An 18,630-nucleotide genomic window follows, 5' to 3' on the forward strand; every position below is an offset into this window, starting at 1 on the left:
AATCTAGGTTGTAAAAATATACACTTTCCCTTGGGGCCTCAGTAAAATTTTTAAATTTTGAATGGGAAAAAGATGCATCCCCATAAGCAAGTCTTTTTTTCCTGAATTAGCCCTTTTACCAAAAAAAGATCTGGCATCATGTTCTCAGAGATTTGGGAGTTTTTCTTTTCACTGCTTCTGTCAGGAGGCCCAAAGGCAGGAGATTAAGCAGGCAATGGAGCACAGCTAAAGACTTAGAATTTTATAACCCAGATATGACCTTGAGCAAACTATTTCCCTTTTCTTTGTCTCCAGAAACTGGAGATGCCAATTCTTACCACACAAATACAAAGGGTAAGATGAGGTCATGTCCATGAGGCCCCTGCACCCAACCACAGTTGGTTTGTCAGCCAGCATGCCTTGAGTAAATACCGGTTTCTCTTCTCTTCTCTCGTTGTCTCTCACAAAGCTCTCCTGGTCTCTGGCTTTCCCTGACCTCCCTAACAATCCTTCTCTCCCCTACTCCCAGGAGAACCCTGCAGCTTCAGCCAAGGGGTCTGGGGGAAAGGCCATTCAGGAATTTGGTCAGAGATTTGGTCATGCATATTGCATGCTCCCCACCCCATCCCAAACCCTATCACTGCCAACACCACCCTACCCGCTCATTTTCCTCCTAGGATACTCACAATCAAGGGTCACTCACTCAAGCCTGCAACGTGCCCCAAGCCCCTAGAGCCCTGGCAGGGCTGCAGCCGAGCATGTGGCCCGCACACTTCCTTGGCAATAGCTGAGCCAAGGCACACACGAGGTGACGGGGGGGGGGGGGGCGGTTCTGGAACATAATTTCCAACCTTATCCCTTGCTGTGAGGCCCATAAACATGGATGAGATAGAAAACAAAACTTCATAAGGTGCTGCTATAGAGTAATGAATTGGCCTGCATCCCTCAGTACCCTCTCCTACAATCATACCTTGTGCCTGCAGGTGTAGAAAACTAAATGATACATATAGTGACAATCTGTCCCAAATAAAATACAATCGGTATAGTGCTCCTCCAGCTTGGCTCAAGTGTAGCACTTGGGCTCTTGACAAGTATCCGCCTATAAGCATCAAGCAGTTTCTTTCTAATTCTGCTTTTGTCACTGCCCACAGCTTTGCTGGCCTCTGGGTACTAGATTCTGAGTTTTGAGTCAGTAAGTCCACTAAATGTTCCTCATTTAGCCTGGTCTCCTGGGAGAAGAATTTCATGGCTTCTCCGTGATGGATGGGGCATGGATCCTACAACTTTTCTTGTCCTCCTGGATAGTCTCCTCTGCCTTTTTCTTTTTCTCTCTGGTCTCAAACTATTCTGTGTCCTTTGTTCCATTCCTGATCTACCAGTATTGATGTCTCTCTCTCATCTGTTTATGTTCTTTCATTTGGGTTCTTTTTGTTCTTTTACTTCAGAGTGTATCATCATTTAAGCATTATTAATCTTTCTAAGTCATGGCTTGATAATATATACTTACTCATTTTATTTTATTTTTTAAAGATTTATTGATTTACTTGGGAGAGAGAGAGCACAAGCGAGAAGGGCAGAGGGAGAAGAAGAGAATCCCAAGCAGACTCCACACTGACTGCAGAGCCCAACACAAGGTTCAATCTCACAACCCTGAGATCACAACCTGAGCCAAAACCAAGAGTTCAAGGCTTCACTGATTATACCACCCAGGCATCCCGTACATATTTATTTTAAAAGCAAATCATGGGGATGCCTGGGTGGCTCAGCGGTTGAGCATCTGCCTTCAGCTCAGGGCCTGATCCCAGGACCCGGGATCAAGTCCTGATTTGGGCTCCCTGAGAGGACACTGCTTCTCCCTTTGCCTATGTCTCTGCCTCTCTCTTTCTCTGTCTCTCATGAATAAATAAATCTTTAAAAAATAAAATAAAAATAAAAGCAAATTCTGCTCATTCACTCAACAATTATTTATTGAGCACCAACTATATATCTAGCTACAGTAGAGCTCACCTACCCCACAGAATTTAGAGTCTGAAGGTTGAAATAGGCAATGTGGATACTCCTTTCACCAGACTATAAAGAATAAAAAACAGTATTGATGAAGCATTAGTTAGTGAAGACCTTTTACAGAGCACAGGAAAATAAAACATTTAAATAGCACAATAAGGGGCACCTAGGTGGTTCAGTGGGTTAAGTGTCCAGCTCTTGATTTCAGCTCAGGTCATGATCTCATGGGTCCAGAGATCCAGCCCCATTTCAGGCACCACACTCAAGCAGGAAGTCTTCTTGAAGGTTCTCTCCCTCTGCTCCTCCCCCCACTCACATGCCCACATATGCACTCTCTCTCAAATAAATAAATAAGTAGTATAATAAATCCAAGGACTGGAAAAGAAAAAAAAAAAAAACAAGAGCCCCTTTCTATCATATGAGTTGTATCAGTAATTTAGAGTTAGAGCAAAGAAAATATTGCCAAACCTCACATCCACTGTATTATTCGCCTCGTGGTCAAACACTTCAAAAGCGTCTTTGATTTTTTTGTGAAATTCCGCTACCACTAAATCTGTAAAAGATAAAGTAAATAAAAATCATTTTAATAAAACTTTACTTTTGAATGTCAAACAAAAATTTCAACTACTAAGCTAGAAATTCTCAATGAGGAAGAGCATGTGGAACTCTTTCCCAATCTTAGCATCATGTAGCATGCTTAGCTTCCTCTAGAGATGTCAAGGAATGGACAGACTCTTGTTTTCTAAGGCATGAGACGCATACAAGACAGTAAAAGAGGTGCACTACTCTTGAGTACACAGCGTCATGGGTTTATGTGTATATATAGTCATAGGGCCACCATGCAGATCAACACAAAAAACACTTCCAATACAGCCTACGTTTTGTGTCAAGTAGTCTGGGCAGAGTCCCAGCCCAAGATGCAGAAGAAATCTGGCACTAAGGATACAGACTGTGGCTCACTCATGTGCCCGTCTGCTTGACTTTATTGTGTGTTTGAGGAGGTCTGAAGTTGGGGGTTGTGCAGCATGCAAAAGCGACATATGACACTCTCTCAAAGAGCTTTCAAACCAGTCTTGAGACCAAGATTTACTTATAAGAAACAATTTAATTTAAAGTCATTTATTTAATAAACATTTATTGAGTCTCTACTATGTGCTAGACACTATTCTGAGTGCAAACACTACAGCAAGGAACAAAAGTTCCTTGACAGAATTGCCTACCTCCACAGAGTTTTTATTGGGGGAGATATAGAAGTTTATATACATTTGGCAAAAATAGACTGTAAGTCAAATGTGCTGGAAAAAACAAAGCAGCGAAGAGGCACAAAGCATGTGGCATGAGGTGGTGGTTTCAGAAGGCCTCCTTAGTGACAAAGTGACATCTGCATAGGGGAAAGAGCCAGTCTTATGAATAGCCTACAGGAGGAGTTTTTAGGCAAATAGAACAGCAGAGGCAGAATGGTAGGAAATAAGGTCAGAAAGGTGTGAGTTTGGGGGTGGAGGACAGAATTTATATGGTCTCTGTATACTCCTTTAAGGGTTTTGTCTTTTACTTTAAGTGAAATGATGAATCACTGGAGAGTTCTAAGCAGTGCCATGACATGGCCTGGCTTATATTCACTTCGGCTATAATGTTAAGAATATACTGAAAAGGGACGAAGGAGAGATCAGTCAGGACGTTATTGCAATATTCTAGAAGGAGACTAATGGTGGCAGGAATGAGGTTGCAAGCAGTTGGAAAGTCTCACTGGGTATAACACTGCCAATGCACAAAGTTGGTGTCTGCTTTTAAAATTTAAGGTCATTTCATTTATTTCTTAAGTTTTCAAATTCCAGTTAGTTAACATGCAGTGTATAGTTTCAAGTGTACAATATAGTGATTCAACACTTCCATACATCAACCACTGCTCATCACAACTACACTCCTTAATCCTCATCACTTATTTCACCCATCTCACCCTCCCAACTACACTCTAGTAACTAGCGGTGCATTCTCTATAGTTAAGAATCTGTTTCTCGGTTTGTCTCTCTTTTTTTATTTTCCCAATGCTTGTTTGTTTTGGCTCTTAAATTCCACATATGAGTAAAATCATATGGTATTTGTCTTTCTCTGACTGACTTATTTCATTTAGCATAATACTCTCTAGCTCCACCATGTTGGTGCAAATGGCAAGATTTCATTCTCCTTTATGGCTGAGTAATATTCCATTGTATATACATACCACATCTTCTCTATCCATTCATCAGTGAATGGACCCTTGGGCTGTTTCCATGATTTGGGTATCGTAGATGATGCTGCTATAAACAGCAGAGTGCATGTATCCCTTTAAATTAGTATTTTTATATATGTGCTGCCAAAGCGAGCACAGTATTTTTGTATTCTTTAGGTAAATACCTAGTAGCACGATTGCTGGATTATAGGGTAGTCCTATTTTTAACCTTTCAAGGAATCTCCATACTGTCTTCCAGAGTGGCTGCACCAGCTTGCATTCCCACCAACAGTGCAAAAGCATTCCCCTTTCTCCACATCTTTGCAAACACCCACTGTTTCTTGTGTTCTTGATTTTACCCATTTTGACAGGTGTGAGGTAATATTTCATTGTGGTTTTTATTTGTATTTCTCTGATCAGTGATTTTGAGCATCTTTTCACGTGTCTGTTGGCCATCTTCAGATCTTCTTTGGAAAAATATCTATTCGTGTCTTCTGCCCATTTTTAAATTGGATTATTTGTTTTGCATGTTGACTTTTTTTATAAGCTGTTTATATATTTTGGATACTAACCTTTTATCAGACGTGTCATTTGCAAATATCTTCTCCCACTCCAAAGACTGGCTTTTAGTTTGGTTGATTGCTTCCTTCACTGTGCAGCAGCTTTTTATTTTCATGAAGTCTGAATAGCTTATTTTTGCTTTTGTTTTCCTTGCCTCAGGAGACATATGTAGAAAGAAGTTGCTACAGCCAATGTCAAAGAGGTTACTACCTATGTTCTCCTCTAGGATGTTTATGGTTTCAGATCTCACATTTAGGTCTTTTATCCATTTCAAATTTACTTTTGTTGGTGTAAGAAAGGGGTCCAGTTTCATTCCTCTGCAGGCTGCTGTCCAGTTTCCCAACACCATTTTTCTTTTTCTCATTGGATATTCTTTCCTGCTTTGTCGAAGATTACTTGACCATACAGTTGTAGGTTCATTCTTGGGTTTTCCATTCTGTCCCATTGATTATGTGTCTGTTTTTGTGCCCGTACCATACTGTTTTGATCACTACAGCTTTGTAATGTAACTTGAAGTCCAGAATTGTGATGCCTCCAGCTTTGCTTTTCCTTTCCAAGATTCCTTTGGCTATTCAGTGTCTTTTGTGGTTCCACACAAATTTTAGGTTTGTTCTAGCTCTGTGAAAAAAATGTTGTTGGTATTTTTATAAGGATTGCATTAAATGTGGAGATTGCTTTGGGTAGTACAGACATTTTCACAATATTTGTACTTCCAATGCATGGACATGGGATGTCTTTCCATTTCTCTGTATCATCTTCAGTTTCTTTCATCAGTGTTTTTTTTTTTGCAGTTTTTAAAAAAAATATTTTATTTGCATTCAATTTACCAAAATATTGTATAATATAACATCCAGTGCTCATCCCTCCTTAGTGCCCATCATCCAGTCACCCTATCCCCCCACTCCTCTCCTTCTGCATGCTTTGTTTCCCAGAGTTAAGAGTCTCTTATGGTTGTCTTCCTCTCTAATTTTTCCCCACTCAGCTTCCCTCCTTTCCCTTATGGTCCCTTTCACTATTTCTCATATTCCACATATGAGTGAAACCAGATGATGATTGTCCTTCTCTGATTGACTTACCTCACTCAGCATAATACCCTCCAGTTCCAACCACGTCAAAGCAAATGGTGGGTATTCATCCTTTCTGATGGCTGAGTAATATCCCATTGTATATATAGACCACATCTTCTTTATCCACTCATCTATCAAAGGACATCGTGGCTCCTTCCACAGTTTGGCTATTGCGGACATTGCTGCTATGAACATTGGGGTGTAGGTGTCCTGGCGTTTCACTGTTTCTGTATCTTCGGGTTAAATACCCAGTACTGCAATTGCTGGGTTGTAGGGTAGCTCTATTTTTAACTTCTTGAGGAACCTCCACATTGTTTTCCAGAGTGGCTGCACCAGCTTGCACTCCCACCAACAGTGCAAGAGGGTTCACCTTATTCCACATCCTCTCCAACATTTGTCATTTCCTGTCTTGGTTAGCCATTCTCACTGGTGTGAAGTGGTATCTCATTGTGGTTTTGATTTGTATTTCCTTGATGGCAAGTGATATGGAGCATTTTTTCATGTGTTTGTTGGCCATGTGTAGGTCTTCTGTGGAGAAATCTTTCATCGGTATTTTATAGTTTTCAGAATACAGGTCTTTCACCTCATTGGTTAGGTTTATTCCTAGGTATCTTATTATTTTTGTGCATTTGTAAATAGGATTGTTTTCTTTTTTTTAATTTTTTTTTAATTTATTTATGATAGTCACACAGAGAGAGAGAGAGAGAGAGAGGCAGAGACACAGGCAGAGGGAGAAGCAGGCTCCATGCACCGGGAGCCCGATGTGGGATTCGATCCCGGGTCCCCAGGATCACGCCCTGGGCCAAAGGCAGGCGCCAAACCGCTGCACCACCCAGGGATCCCTGGGATTGTTTTCTTAATTTCTTTCTGCTGCTTCATTATTAGTGTATAAAAATGCAACAGATTTCTGTACATTGATTTTGTATCCTGTGACTTTACTGATTTCATGTATCAGTTCTAGCAGTTTTTTGGTGGAGTCATTTAGGTTTTCTATATAAAGTATCCTGTCATCTGCAAATAGTAAAAGTTTTACTTCTTCCTTTCTGATTTTAGATGCCATTTATTTCTTTTTGTTGTCTGCTGTAGCTAGGACTTCCAGTTCTATGTTAAATAATAGTGGTGAGAGTGAACATCCCTTTCTTGTTCCTGACCACAGAGGAAAAGCACTGAGTTTTTCCCCGTTTTGGATATTAGCTGTGGGTTTTTCATAGATGTTCTTTATTACATAGAGATACGTTCCCTCTGAACCTACTTCGTTGATGGTTTTTATCATGGCATTTAATTTTAAAGTCATTTAAAAAGTATATCTTCTTTTATTTGCAGGTAGTCACATCAGATGAGTTTTCCTCATATCCTTTATATTTCTGAAATTTATGGGACGCCTGGTGGCTCAGCGGTTAAATGCCTGCCTTTGGCCCAGGGAGTGATCCTATGGTCCAGGGATTGAGTCCCTTGTCAGGCTCCCTGCATGGAGCCTGCTTTTCTCTCTGCTTCTGTCTCTGCCTCTCTGTCTGTGTCTATCATGTATAAATAAAATTTAAAAAAAAAAAAAGAAGAAGAAATTTATCCTTTGAGGAGCTTCCAGGTTTGGTGAACATGTGGAGGTCCTTAGACAGTAGACCCACCTAAAGAAGACATGGAAGCTGCGCACCCTTATCCTCATACCTCCGCCCTATGTATCTCTTCTATCTGGCTATTCCTGGGTTAGAAGCTTAGGAAGAATAATGGAGGCTCGATACAACTCTTGCCTGGAGTTGTAAATACTTCCTACAACATGCATGATATGTGGTTCTCCAGCCTTTGTCTGCTGAGCTCTGCAAGATAGCGAACTCCACACAGGCAGCCTACCTCAAAACTGGACAGAAAGTTCTATTATAAAATCTGATCTATATTGTACTGGTGTCACATCCCTAAATCAAGTACAAATGACTTTCACGCTAACCAAAAATTCTTTGGAGGGGAATTATTCTAACCTTTAATCTGGGCCTAAAATAAAGCATACATGCACACCCATGTGTAAGAAAGGCAATTCAGCAGGTGTGAAGAAAACATTACATTTAGGAAGAAAGGAAAGGAAAGGAAGGAAGGGAAAGGGAAAGGGAAAGGGAAAGGGAAAGGGAAAGGGAAAGGGAAAGGGAAAGGGAAAGGGAGGGAGAAAATCATCCTTTTTCTGGAGATTTGGTAAATAGTCAATTCTATTTTTTTCTACAGTTTAAAAATACATTTTACTCTTTCATATGTATGAAATTTATTTTGACCAGATTCAAAGTGACAAACTAACTTCTAATCTTAGTTTAGTAATTTCTAATTCACTAAGCATTTGATTTATTTCCTCCTACTTTATGATACGATCTAGTGTCTTATTTGATGGAGATTACTTCTATTGACTAGCTATTCTGATTCCATTCTGATTTGCATTTCTAGTCTTATGCTATTATCATACTATTTTACTTGTTGCCACTATATTGGCCTTCTTTTTAGGAATGTTCATTAATATTTTCACCAGGTTATTCTTCCAAAAGAAATTCATAAATTCAAATAAAATTTAGAAATTTCAGTAAATACCATTGGGAGTTATTTACTATCGTAAGGAAGCTATACATTAAAAAGGAATTAACATTTTAAAATATGTAGTCTTCACGTCTAGGAGATACATGTTAGATATACACCCCTTTTTATATCTCTAAATTAAATATTGCACGTTATGGTTTTCCTCACATGAGTCATATACAACTCTCCAAGAAGGCTATGCTTGAGTATTTTATGATACACATAGATACAATACATATAAAAGATATTGTGAGGGAATTTTTTTAAAAAATTCTGTTATTTCTGGCAGTCTGGGTCAATTTTGAGTGTTTTATTGATGCTATTTATGTCATATGCATCTATTTCCTGAAACTATTTATTAAGTATAATCTTTTTTCAGTTGATTAATTTATATCTTCTGATAATGCATTTGTCTTTCCTTCCAAAATTTATACTTTTTATTCACTCTTCATGACTTATGGCCCTGACCAACTACCAAAGCAACTTTAAGGCATGAAGTGGTAATGATCCTTTTTGGTTTTTAAAAACATCATTACTACTTAATACATTCAAGTGCCAGTCTTTGAGCAGCAAACCTCGTGCTGATTGTGTTCCAAAAAAGGTATCATTTCCAACTGAAGGCAGCATCCTTCCATTCCTCCACCTAACTTTATATATTAAGAACAGAAACTGGGGATCCCTGGGTAGCTCAGCGGGTTGGCTCCTGCCCTTCGCCCAGGGTGCGATCCTGGAGTCCCGGGATCGAGTCCCGCGTCGGGCTCCTGGCATGGAGTCTGCCTCCCTCTGCCTGTGTCTCTGCCTCTCTCTGCCTCTCTCTCTCTCTGTCTCCATCTATCATAAAATAAATAAATAAAATCTTTTAAAAAAAAGAACAGAAACTAGCTTTTAACACCCTCGTTAAAATATTTTCTACATTTTCTATAGTGCACTCTGTTTCACACCCAATCTACAAGATGCTTCGCAATAAAAGACTCCAATGAGCAACATTTCTGGGCAACCTTGAATACTGCAAGTCTTCTGGAGATGTGCAATGTATACTCCTACATTAAAGTCTTCAGGATGTTCTACAGTGAAGACACCTGTTCACTTTACCACAGCATTTCCCAAATGTGCTTGATCACTGAATCTTTTTCCAACTATCATTACTAGGGAATAATTAACATCTCCCTTGAAATCTGGGAATTCCCTAACTCAAGAATCCTCACCTACTGGCCATTGGCAAGATGTGAATGGATGAGAGGGGCACCAAAAATACTGATCCTCTCATCTTTCTTTCATTGTGGCCAGATGAGGTCACACAGCTGACAGCATGTATTCCAGGGCTTCCCAGAAGGAGGCTCAGAGGAGTATAGGATCTTATGGCATGTCCCTTGGTCTGCACAGGTGGCAAGCACATCAAATGTCATCAGACACTCACTTCCCTACATTGCCAAGATGATCTACCACATGGGCTCCCATTTCAGAAGCCATATACCAACAAGCACCACTTTCCACCAAGGATGAAGGACCACGGAGCTGCTGGAGAAGTTCGTGTTCCAGATGTCCAAGGAGCATAGTGTGTAACCCAATGTGTGCTCAGGGATTGAGGGGACCGATGGCTCAGCCCCAAATCTCTATCTTCACATAAAACAATCTACTTCTATCCCTCTGCAGCTAATGTGCCCTTTTAGTAGCTTGCTACATGGCTCTAACAACACACACATGTTATATAAATTAAGTCTTCATCATTACTTTGAAATAATTGATATGAGAAAGTTCAAATGAATCAGAAAACAATTTGCATTATCACAAAATTTTTTATATTATATTTGTCCATTAAAGGATACATTTTTAGATTCTATAAATATAATTTCAACTTTTAAAAAAAGATTTTATGTATTTATTCATGGAAGACACAGAGAAAGAGACAGAGACATAGGCAGAGGGAGAAGCAGGCTTCCTGTGGGGAGCCCAATGCAGGACTCGATTCCAGGACCCCGGGATCACTACCTCAACCAAAGACAGATGCTCAACCACTGAACCACCCAGGTGCCCTCTTATTATTTTTCAGTGGTTGAGAAAAAATGCTTTTACATGTTTGTGTGAACAAAGCTTCTCATTGGAGGTAAACTAACAAAAAACTGAAGCATAAAATCTGATATTTCAAAGTATTCTGTGGAGAGTCTCCTGGTTGGTTCAGTTGATAGAGCAGGCAGCTTTTGACCTCAGGGTCCTGAGTTTAGGTGTAGAGCTTTCTTTAAAAATATAAAAATAAAGAGATGGAGTTCAAGATGGTGGAGGAGGAGGAGACCTTAGTTTCGTCTGGTCCCAGGAATTCAGCTCGGCATTTATTAAATCATGCTGAACACCTGCGAACTAAAGAGATCTAAGAAAAGAACAGCTGAAACTCTACAAATAGAAAAGTGACTCCATTCTGCAAGATAGGAGGTGCGGAGAAGTGAATCGGAGAGGATCTATGGGAAGATAAACCATGGGGGTGGGGGAGAGCCTCTGGTAGCCGCTACTGAAAGTTATGTAGCAGCAAAGGGCAAAATCGGAACTTTTAGAAATCTGCTCCGGTAAGGGACATCCCTGCCTGAAGGACGTTCAGGTGGCCAGGCGCGGTAGAATGCCATGGTCTCAGGATCTCTGGGGGGTGCCTGAGTACAGCAGAGTTCCCAGGCATCGGAGCAGGAAACCGGCTGCAATCAGCGAGCCCACCAGTGGGCTTTCAGCTAGGAGTGGCCACAAGCCTCCAACAGCAGCATGGTCAGTCCAGTCCCCGAGCAGGGGCTCAGCAATGGAACCCGCCACATGCACCTGCACACTGTAGGAGTCTGGGGCGTTTAGGGACTCGAAGTGGGGTCATGTGCCTGAGATAGAAGCGCTGGGTCACAGGCTGGGTGAGCACGGATTACCATCGGGACAGGAAGACAGGAGGGATGGACTGCTTTTCCCTGAGAGTGCACTGAGAAGTGGGGCCCCAAGCTTTCGCCTCTGGAGCTGGAGAACAGAAGGCCACCATTTTCACTCTCATCCTCTAAAGTGATGCGGAAAGGCTTCAGGGAACAAAAGCCACCTAGAACAATCCAGTACAGACTGCTTAGCCTACCCGCCCCCAGCCTACCCCGCCAAAGACCAGTGCAGTTCTGCCCAGGCAGGGCAAAGACACCTAAGAATCAGCGCAGCTGGCTCCTTCCCCAGAGGATCAGCAAGGACATCCAGCCAGGATCAAGATTACTTATCACTGAAACTGCAAAACTCCAGTGCTAGGGGAATACAGCACACAAAATTCATGGTGGTTGTTTTTTCTCCCTATGATTCTTTAGTCTTTTTGTTTTTGTTTTTTTTTCTCTTTTTCAACCAATTTCGTATTTTGTCAACTTTTTTTTAAAAATCTTTTCTAATTTTCATTTTTACAGTTTCATTCTACCCTTTCATTGTACTTAACTTCATCTTGTATATATATAAATTTTTCTTTAAAATTTTGGGATGCAGTTTCTTCCAGCAGACCAAAATACACCCAGAATCTAGTGTATGGCTCTATTCTCTTCAAGCTGTCTGATCATATTCACTTTTTGTTTTGTTTTATTTTGTTTTTTTCTTTTTTTCCTGTTTTGTTAAAAATTTTTTAAATTTTCATCTTTAATTACATTCTATCCCTTCAATGCATTTAATTTTAGTTTTGTGTATATGTTTTCTTTCCTTAGAATTTTGAGATGTAGTTTCATCTAATAAACTGACCAAAATACACTCAGTATATAGTGTATAGCTCTGTTCTGTTCACCTTTCTGTTTATATTTCTTCTTTTTGTTGTTGTCTTTTAATTTTCATTTTACAATTACATTCTATCCTTTCATTGTATTTTATTTTTTATACATAATGTTTTGTTACCATTTTGGGATCTAGTTTCTAACAAATGGACCAAAATACACACAAGAACCAGTGTATTGCTCTATTTCATTCACCTGTTTGAGTATATTCTCTCTCTCTCTCTCTCTCTCTCTCTCTCTCTCTCTCTCTTTGGTTTTAGGTCTCTTCTGATTTGTTTAGTGTATATTTCTCTGGGATTATTGTTGCCATTTTAGTATTTTATTTGCTCATCCATCTATTCTTCTCTGGGTAGAATGACAAGATGGGAAAACTCACCTCAAAAAAGAGAACAAGAAGCAGTACTGACTGCCAGCGACCTAATCAGTATGGACATAAGTAAGATGTCAGAACTAGTGTTCAGAATGACGATTATAAACATACTAGCAGGGCTTGAAAAAAAGCATAGAAGACACGAGAGATTTCCAATCTGGAGAAATCAAAGATCTAAAATCGAGTCAAGTTGAAATCAAAAAGGCTGTTAATGAGATGCAATCAAAAATGGAGACTCTAACTGCTAGGATAAATGAGGCAGAAGAGAAAATTAGTGATCCTGAGGACAAAATGATGGAGAATAAAGAAGGTGAGAAAAAGAGAGATAAACAACTGCTGGATCACCAGGGGAGAACTGGAGACATAAGTGATACCATTAAGCAAAACAGTATTAGAATAATTGGGATCCCAGAAGAAGAAAGAGAGAGAGGGGTTAGAAGGTATATTGGAGCATATTATAGCAGAGAACTTCCCTAATCTCAGGAAGGAAAGAGGCATCCAAGTCTAAGAGGCACAGAGAACCCCTCTCAAAATAAATAAAAATAGGTCAACACCCCAACATGTAACAGTGAAACAAAGAGAAAATCCTGAAAGCAGTTCAGGACAAGAAGTTTGTAACCTACAACGGTAGAAGCATTAGACTTGCAGCAGACCTCTCCACAGAAACCTGGCATGTCAAAAAGGACTAGCATGATATATTCAGGGTACTAAATGAGAAAAATATGCAGCCAAGAATACTTTTTCCAGCGAGGATCTCATTCAAAATAGAAGGAGAGATAAAAAGTTTCCAAGATAAACAGAAACTAAAAGAAATGGTGATCACAAAACAAGCCCTACAAGAAATATTAAAAGGGATCCTTTAAGTAAAGAGAGAGCCCAAAAGAAATGTAGACCAGAAAGTAACAGAGTCAACATACAGAAACAGTGACTTTACAGGTAATACAATGACACTAAATTCCTATCTTTCAATAGTTACTGAGTGTAAGCAGGCTAAATACCCTAATCAAAAGACACAGGGTATCAAATCAGATAAAAAAGCAAGACCCATCAATATGCTCTCTCAAGAGCCTGATTTTAGACCCAAAGACACCTCCAGATTTAAAGTTAGAAGGTGGAAAACTATTTATCATGCTAATGGACATAGAAAGAAAGCTGGCATGGAAATCCTTACATCATACAAATTAGGTTTTAAACTAAAGACTATAATAATAGGGAGGGAGGGGCAAGATGCTGGAAGAACAGGGGTCCTCAACTCACCTGGTCCCACAAACTTAACTAGATAATTTTCAAAACATCCTGAACACCTACAAATTCAATCTGAGATTTTTAAAATATTTTATGTATTTATTCATGAGATATACAGAGAGAGAGAGATAAGCAGAGACATAGGCAGAGGGAGAAGCAGACTCCATGCAGGGATCCCAATGTGGGACTCGATCCTGGGACTCAAGGATCACACCCTGAGCCGAAAGCAGATGCTAAACCACTAAGCCACTCAGGTGTCCCTCAGTCTGAGATTTAAAGAGAGAACAGCTGGAATGCTACAGAGACAAAAATTTTCACTTCTAACAAGGTAGGAAGGCAAAAAAATAAAGTAAAAAAGAATAAAGTGGGGGAGGGGAATCATGACTAGCTGGGCTAAAGCAGAGCAGGAAAAGCCTCTGAGGCAAGAAAGCACAGCCCTGGGGAAGTGGGAACTTTAAAAATCCGTGCCAGAGTTTCCCCCGATGGTAAAGTGCTTAGCAGGGAAATTGGGCAGAATCGCGGGAGGGGCAGTGAAGCCTCAAGACTCCTGGAGTCACTATAAGAGGAGGGGCGCCTGCAGGAAATCTCACCAAAAACCACATCCAATACTGTATAGGGCTGGAGCGCCACAGCCCTCTGGGGCATTTGGGAGAAGCCAGTCAGTTAGGCAGGCCAGCTCCAGGCGGAGGTGGCTGTGTCACGTTCCCTTCAGGAGACGTGGTCCCCGGGAGCACGGGTCCAGAGGCAAAGGGCCCTGGATCCCAGGGTGCCCAAGAGGACGACAATGCAAGTGATCCTTCATTTCCCCTGGGACAGGTGGAAGTGGGGAGAGCACAGAAAAGCAAGAACTCTCCTGCTGCTGGGCACCTCACAAGCTGTGCAGATCAGTGCATCTGTGCCTGCCCCCAGAAACATGTAGGCCAGTGTGGACTGGGAGACTGTGGTTAGTTAGTTGCAGGAAGTTCAACTCCAGAGCTGGAAATCGGGCCACCGCCATTGTTGTTTTTCAACTTGTTTCACCTTGTGCCAGGGAGAGGCAGAGCCTCTAGGGAACAAAGGCCTCACAGGACAAACTGCTCACACTGAGCACCACTCCTGGCAGGGGCGGGACATCTCCACCCAGGCACAGACACCTGAGAATCAGCACAGCAGACCCCTCCCACAGAAGAACTGCTGGAAGAACAAAGGAAGAGCAAGTTTATTGACCAAGCAGCACTGGAAAGCTCCAGGACTGAGGGAAAATAGTATACAGATTCTAGAGGGTCTTTCTTTTTCTTTTTCCATCATGACTCGTTTTTATATCAGACTAAAACTTTCCAATATTTTCTCTTTTCCCACCTTAACTACAATATTTTATCAGCTCTTCATTTTTAGTTTTTTCCTTTTTTGACTTTCATATTTCTATAATTACAAGTCTTAGATATATTTTTCACTTCTGGATTCCCTCCAACGTATTCAATTTAATTTTGGTGATATACAAGGTATGGGTATTTGTTTTTTGTTTTTTCTGCCTTGTTTTACAATGGTGGAAGTTAGTACCTTCTAAAACACGACCAACATACACCCAGAACCAAGTGAAATACTGTGTTGGTTCATTCTGTGAGATTATATTCTCTCTTCCTTTCCATTCTGCCCCCCTCTTTTATCTTGTTTCTGTTTTTGTGGTCAGTGTTGGGGTTTTATATAAGTATTGCTGGTTTATTATAAATTAGGGATTGACGATGGTCAATCTAACATATAAAACAAAATACACTCACAACCAAGAGGATCACCCTCTAGGACCCCTCAGATAGACTACATTCTCTCTCTACTACCACCTCCTCACCACCACCATACCCCCCCCCTTTTTTTCTTTTTCCTCTTTACTTCTTTTTTTTCTTTTTTCTTCTTCTTTGTTTTTGGTTTCTGGCTTTTTATTTTTCTTACAACTTTGTTTTAAAAATCGCTTTTCTTTTTAGTGGTCATTTTATTTTCTTCTGTTCTTCTTTTTCTTTTATTTTCTGGTCTCTGACCTCTTCAGAATCATCTAGCTATATTTTACTTCAGTTGTGGTTGATATTCTTGACTCAGCCTGCTCATATAGCCCCACTGCGCTGGACAAAATGACTAGAAGGAAGAATTCATGACCAAAGAAAGAACTGGAAACAATACTCACTGCCACAGAGTTACAGAATTTGGATTTCAATTTGATGTCAGAAATTCAATTCAGAAGTACAATTATAAAGCTACTGGGCTCTGGGAAAAGCGTAAAGGACTCTACAGGCTTCATTACTGCAGAATTGAGATCTAATCAGGCCGAAATTAAAAACAGATTAAATGAGATGCAATCCAAACTGGATGTTCTAACTGCTAGGGTTAATGAGGTGGAAAAGAGAGTTAGTGACATAGAAGACAAGTAGATGATAAGGAAGGAAGCTGAGGAAAAAAGAGTAAAACAATTAAGAGCCCATGAGAAAAGGCATAGGGCAATAAATGATAGCCTGAGAAGGAAGAATATATGTCTAAAAAAAAAAAAAAAAGAATATATGTCTAATTGGAATTCCAGAAGACACTGAGAGAGAGAGAGAGGGGACTACAAAGTATATTTGAACAATTCATAGCTGAGAACTTCCCAAATCTGGGGAAAGAAACAGCATTCAGATCCAAGAGATAGAGAGGATCACCAAAAAAAAAATCAATAAAAAACATTCAACACCTTGACATTTAATAGTGAAACTTGCAAATTTCAAAGATAAAGAGAAAACTCTATAGTAGCTCGAGACAAGAGACTCTTAACTTATATGGGGAGAAATATCAGATTAATAGCAGACCTCTCCACAGAGACCTGGCAGGCCAGAAAGGGCTGGCATAATATATTCAGGATACTAAATGAGAAGAACATGCAGCCAAGAATACTTTATCCAGCAAGGCTGTCATTCAGAATAGAAGGAAAGAGAAAGAATTTCCATGATAGGCAGAAACTGAAAGAATACGTGACCATCAAACCGGCTTTGCAAGAAATATTAAGGGGGACCCTGTAAAAGGAAGAGGGAGCCCAAAGAAACAATCCACAAAAACAGGGACTGTATAGGTAATACAATGACAATAAATTCATATCTTTCGATAGTTACTCTGAATGTGAATGGGCTAAATGATCCCATCAAAAGATGCAAGGTATCGGACTGGATAAAAAAGCAAGACCCATCTATATGCTGTTTACAAGAGACTCATTTTAGACCTAAGGACACCTCCAGCCTGAAACCAAGGTGTAGAGAACCATTTACTATTCAAATGGTCTTCAAAAGAAAGCTGGGGTAGCAATCCTCATATTAGATAAGTTAAAGTTTATGCCAAAGACTGTAGTAAGAGATGAAATGAAGATGGACACTATATCATACTTAGAGAGTCTATCCAACAAGAAGACCTAACAATCATGAATATTTATGCCCGTAATGTGGGAGCCGCCAAGTATATCAATCAATTAATAACCAAAGTAAAGACATACTTAGATAATAATACACTAATAGCAGGAGACTTCAACACGGCACTTTCAACAAATGACACGGCACAAATCACCAAAGAAACAAGCCTTAAATGATAAACTGAACCAAATAGATTTCAGAGATATATACAGAATTTTCCATCCAAATGCAACTGAATACACATTCTTCTCAAGTGCACAGGGAACTTTATCCAGAATAGACCACATACTGGGTCACAAATCAGGTCTCAACCGATACCAAAAGACTGGGATTGTACCCTGCAAATTTTCAGACCACAGTGATTTGAAACTAGAACTCAATCACAAGAAGAAATTTGGAAGAAACTGAAACACATGGAGGCTAAAGATCATCCTACTAAAAGATGAATGGGTCAACCAGGAAATAAGAGAAAAATTTAAAAGATTCATGGAAACTAATAAGAATGAAGATAAAACCGTTCAAAATCTTTGGGATACAGCAAAAGCAGGCCTAAGAGGGAAATACATCCCAATACAAGCCTCCCTCAAATTATTGGAAAAAACTTAAATACACAAACTAACCTCTGACCTAAAGGAAGTGGAGAAAGAGCAGCAAGTAAAATCTACATCAAGCAAAAGAGAGTTCTCAACAGAACTCAATGAAATAGAGACCAGAAGAACTGTAGAACAGATCAAAAAAACCAGTTGGTTCTCTTTAAAAGAATTAATAAGACAGATAAACCCCTAGCCAGCCTTATTAAAAAGAAAAAAAGACTCAAATTAATAAAGTCACGAATGAAAGAGGAGAGATCACAACCAATACTAAGGAAATACAAATGATTTAAAAAATGTGTTATGAACAGCTATATGCCAATAAATTAGGCAATCTAGAAGAAATGAATGCATTTCTAAAAACCTACAAATTACCAAGACTGGAACAGGAAGAAATACAAAACCTGGACAGGCCAAAACCAGTGAGGAAATTGAAGCAGTCAACAAAAACCTCCCAAGACACAAAAGTCGAGGGCCAGATGGCTTCCCAGGGGAATTCTATCAAATGTTTAAAGAAGAAATAATACGTATTCTACTAAAGCTGTTTTGAAAGATAGGTATGGAGTATTTCCAAACTCGTTTTTATGAGGCCAGCATTACCTTGATTCCAAAACCAAAGACCCCACCAAAAAGGAGAGTTATAGACCAATATCCCTGATGAACATGGATGCAAAAATTCTCACCAAGACACTAGCCAATAGGATCCAACAATACATTAAGAGGATTACTCACCATGACCACGGGGGATTTATCCTCGTGATGCAAGGGTGTTTTCAACACTCGTAAAACAATCAACGTGATAGATCACATCAATAAGAGAAAAAAAAAAGAACCATATGATCTTTTCAGTAGACGCAGAGAAAGCATTTGACAAAATACAGCATTCATTTCTGGTCAAAACT

The 18,630-nt window shown here is 39.8% G+C and overlaps 1 protein-coding gene across 1 annotated transcript in view; it reads right to left on the minus strand.

Moving 5' to 3' along the window:
- The window catches only part of EFCAB2 (EF-hand calcium binding domain 2), a 120,255-nt gene that overhangs the window by 52,676 nt on the left and 48,949 nt on the right, over window positions 1-18,630 (minus strand). Inside the window, exon 2 of the mRNA XM_041773796.1 lies at window positions 2,452-2,536. Within this exon, the coding sequence (XP_041629730.1) occupies window positions 2,452-2,536 (85 nt within the window). The remainder of the gene's footprint in view (window positions 1-2,451; window positions 2,537-18,630) is intronic.

Source organism: Vulpes lagopus, chromosome 1, assembly GCF_018345385.1.
Source record: "Vulpes lagopus strain Blue_001 chromosome 1, ASM1834538v1, whole genome shotgun sequence".
NCBI classification, from domain to species: domain Eukaryota; kingdom Metazoa; phylum Chordata; class Mammalia; order Carnivora; family Canidae; genus Vulpes; species Vulpes lagopus.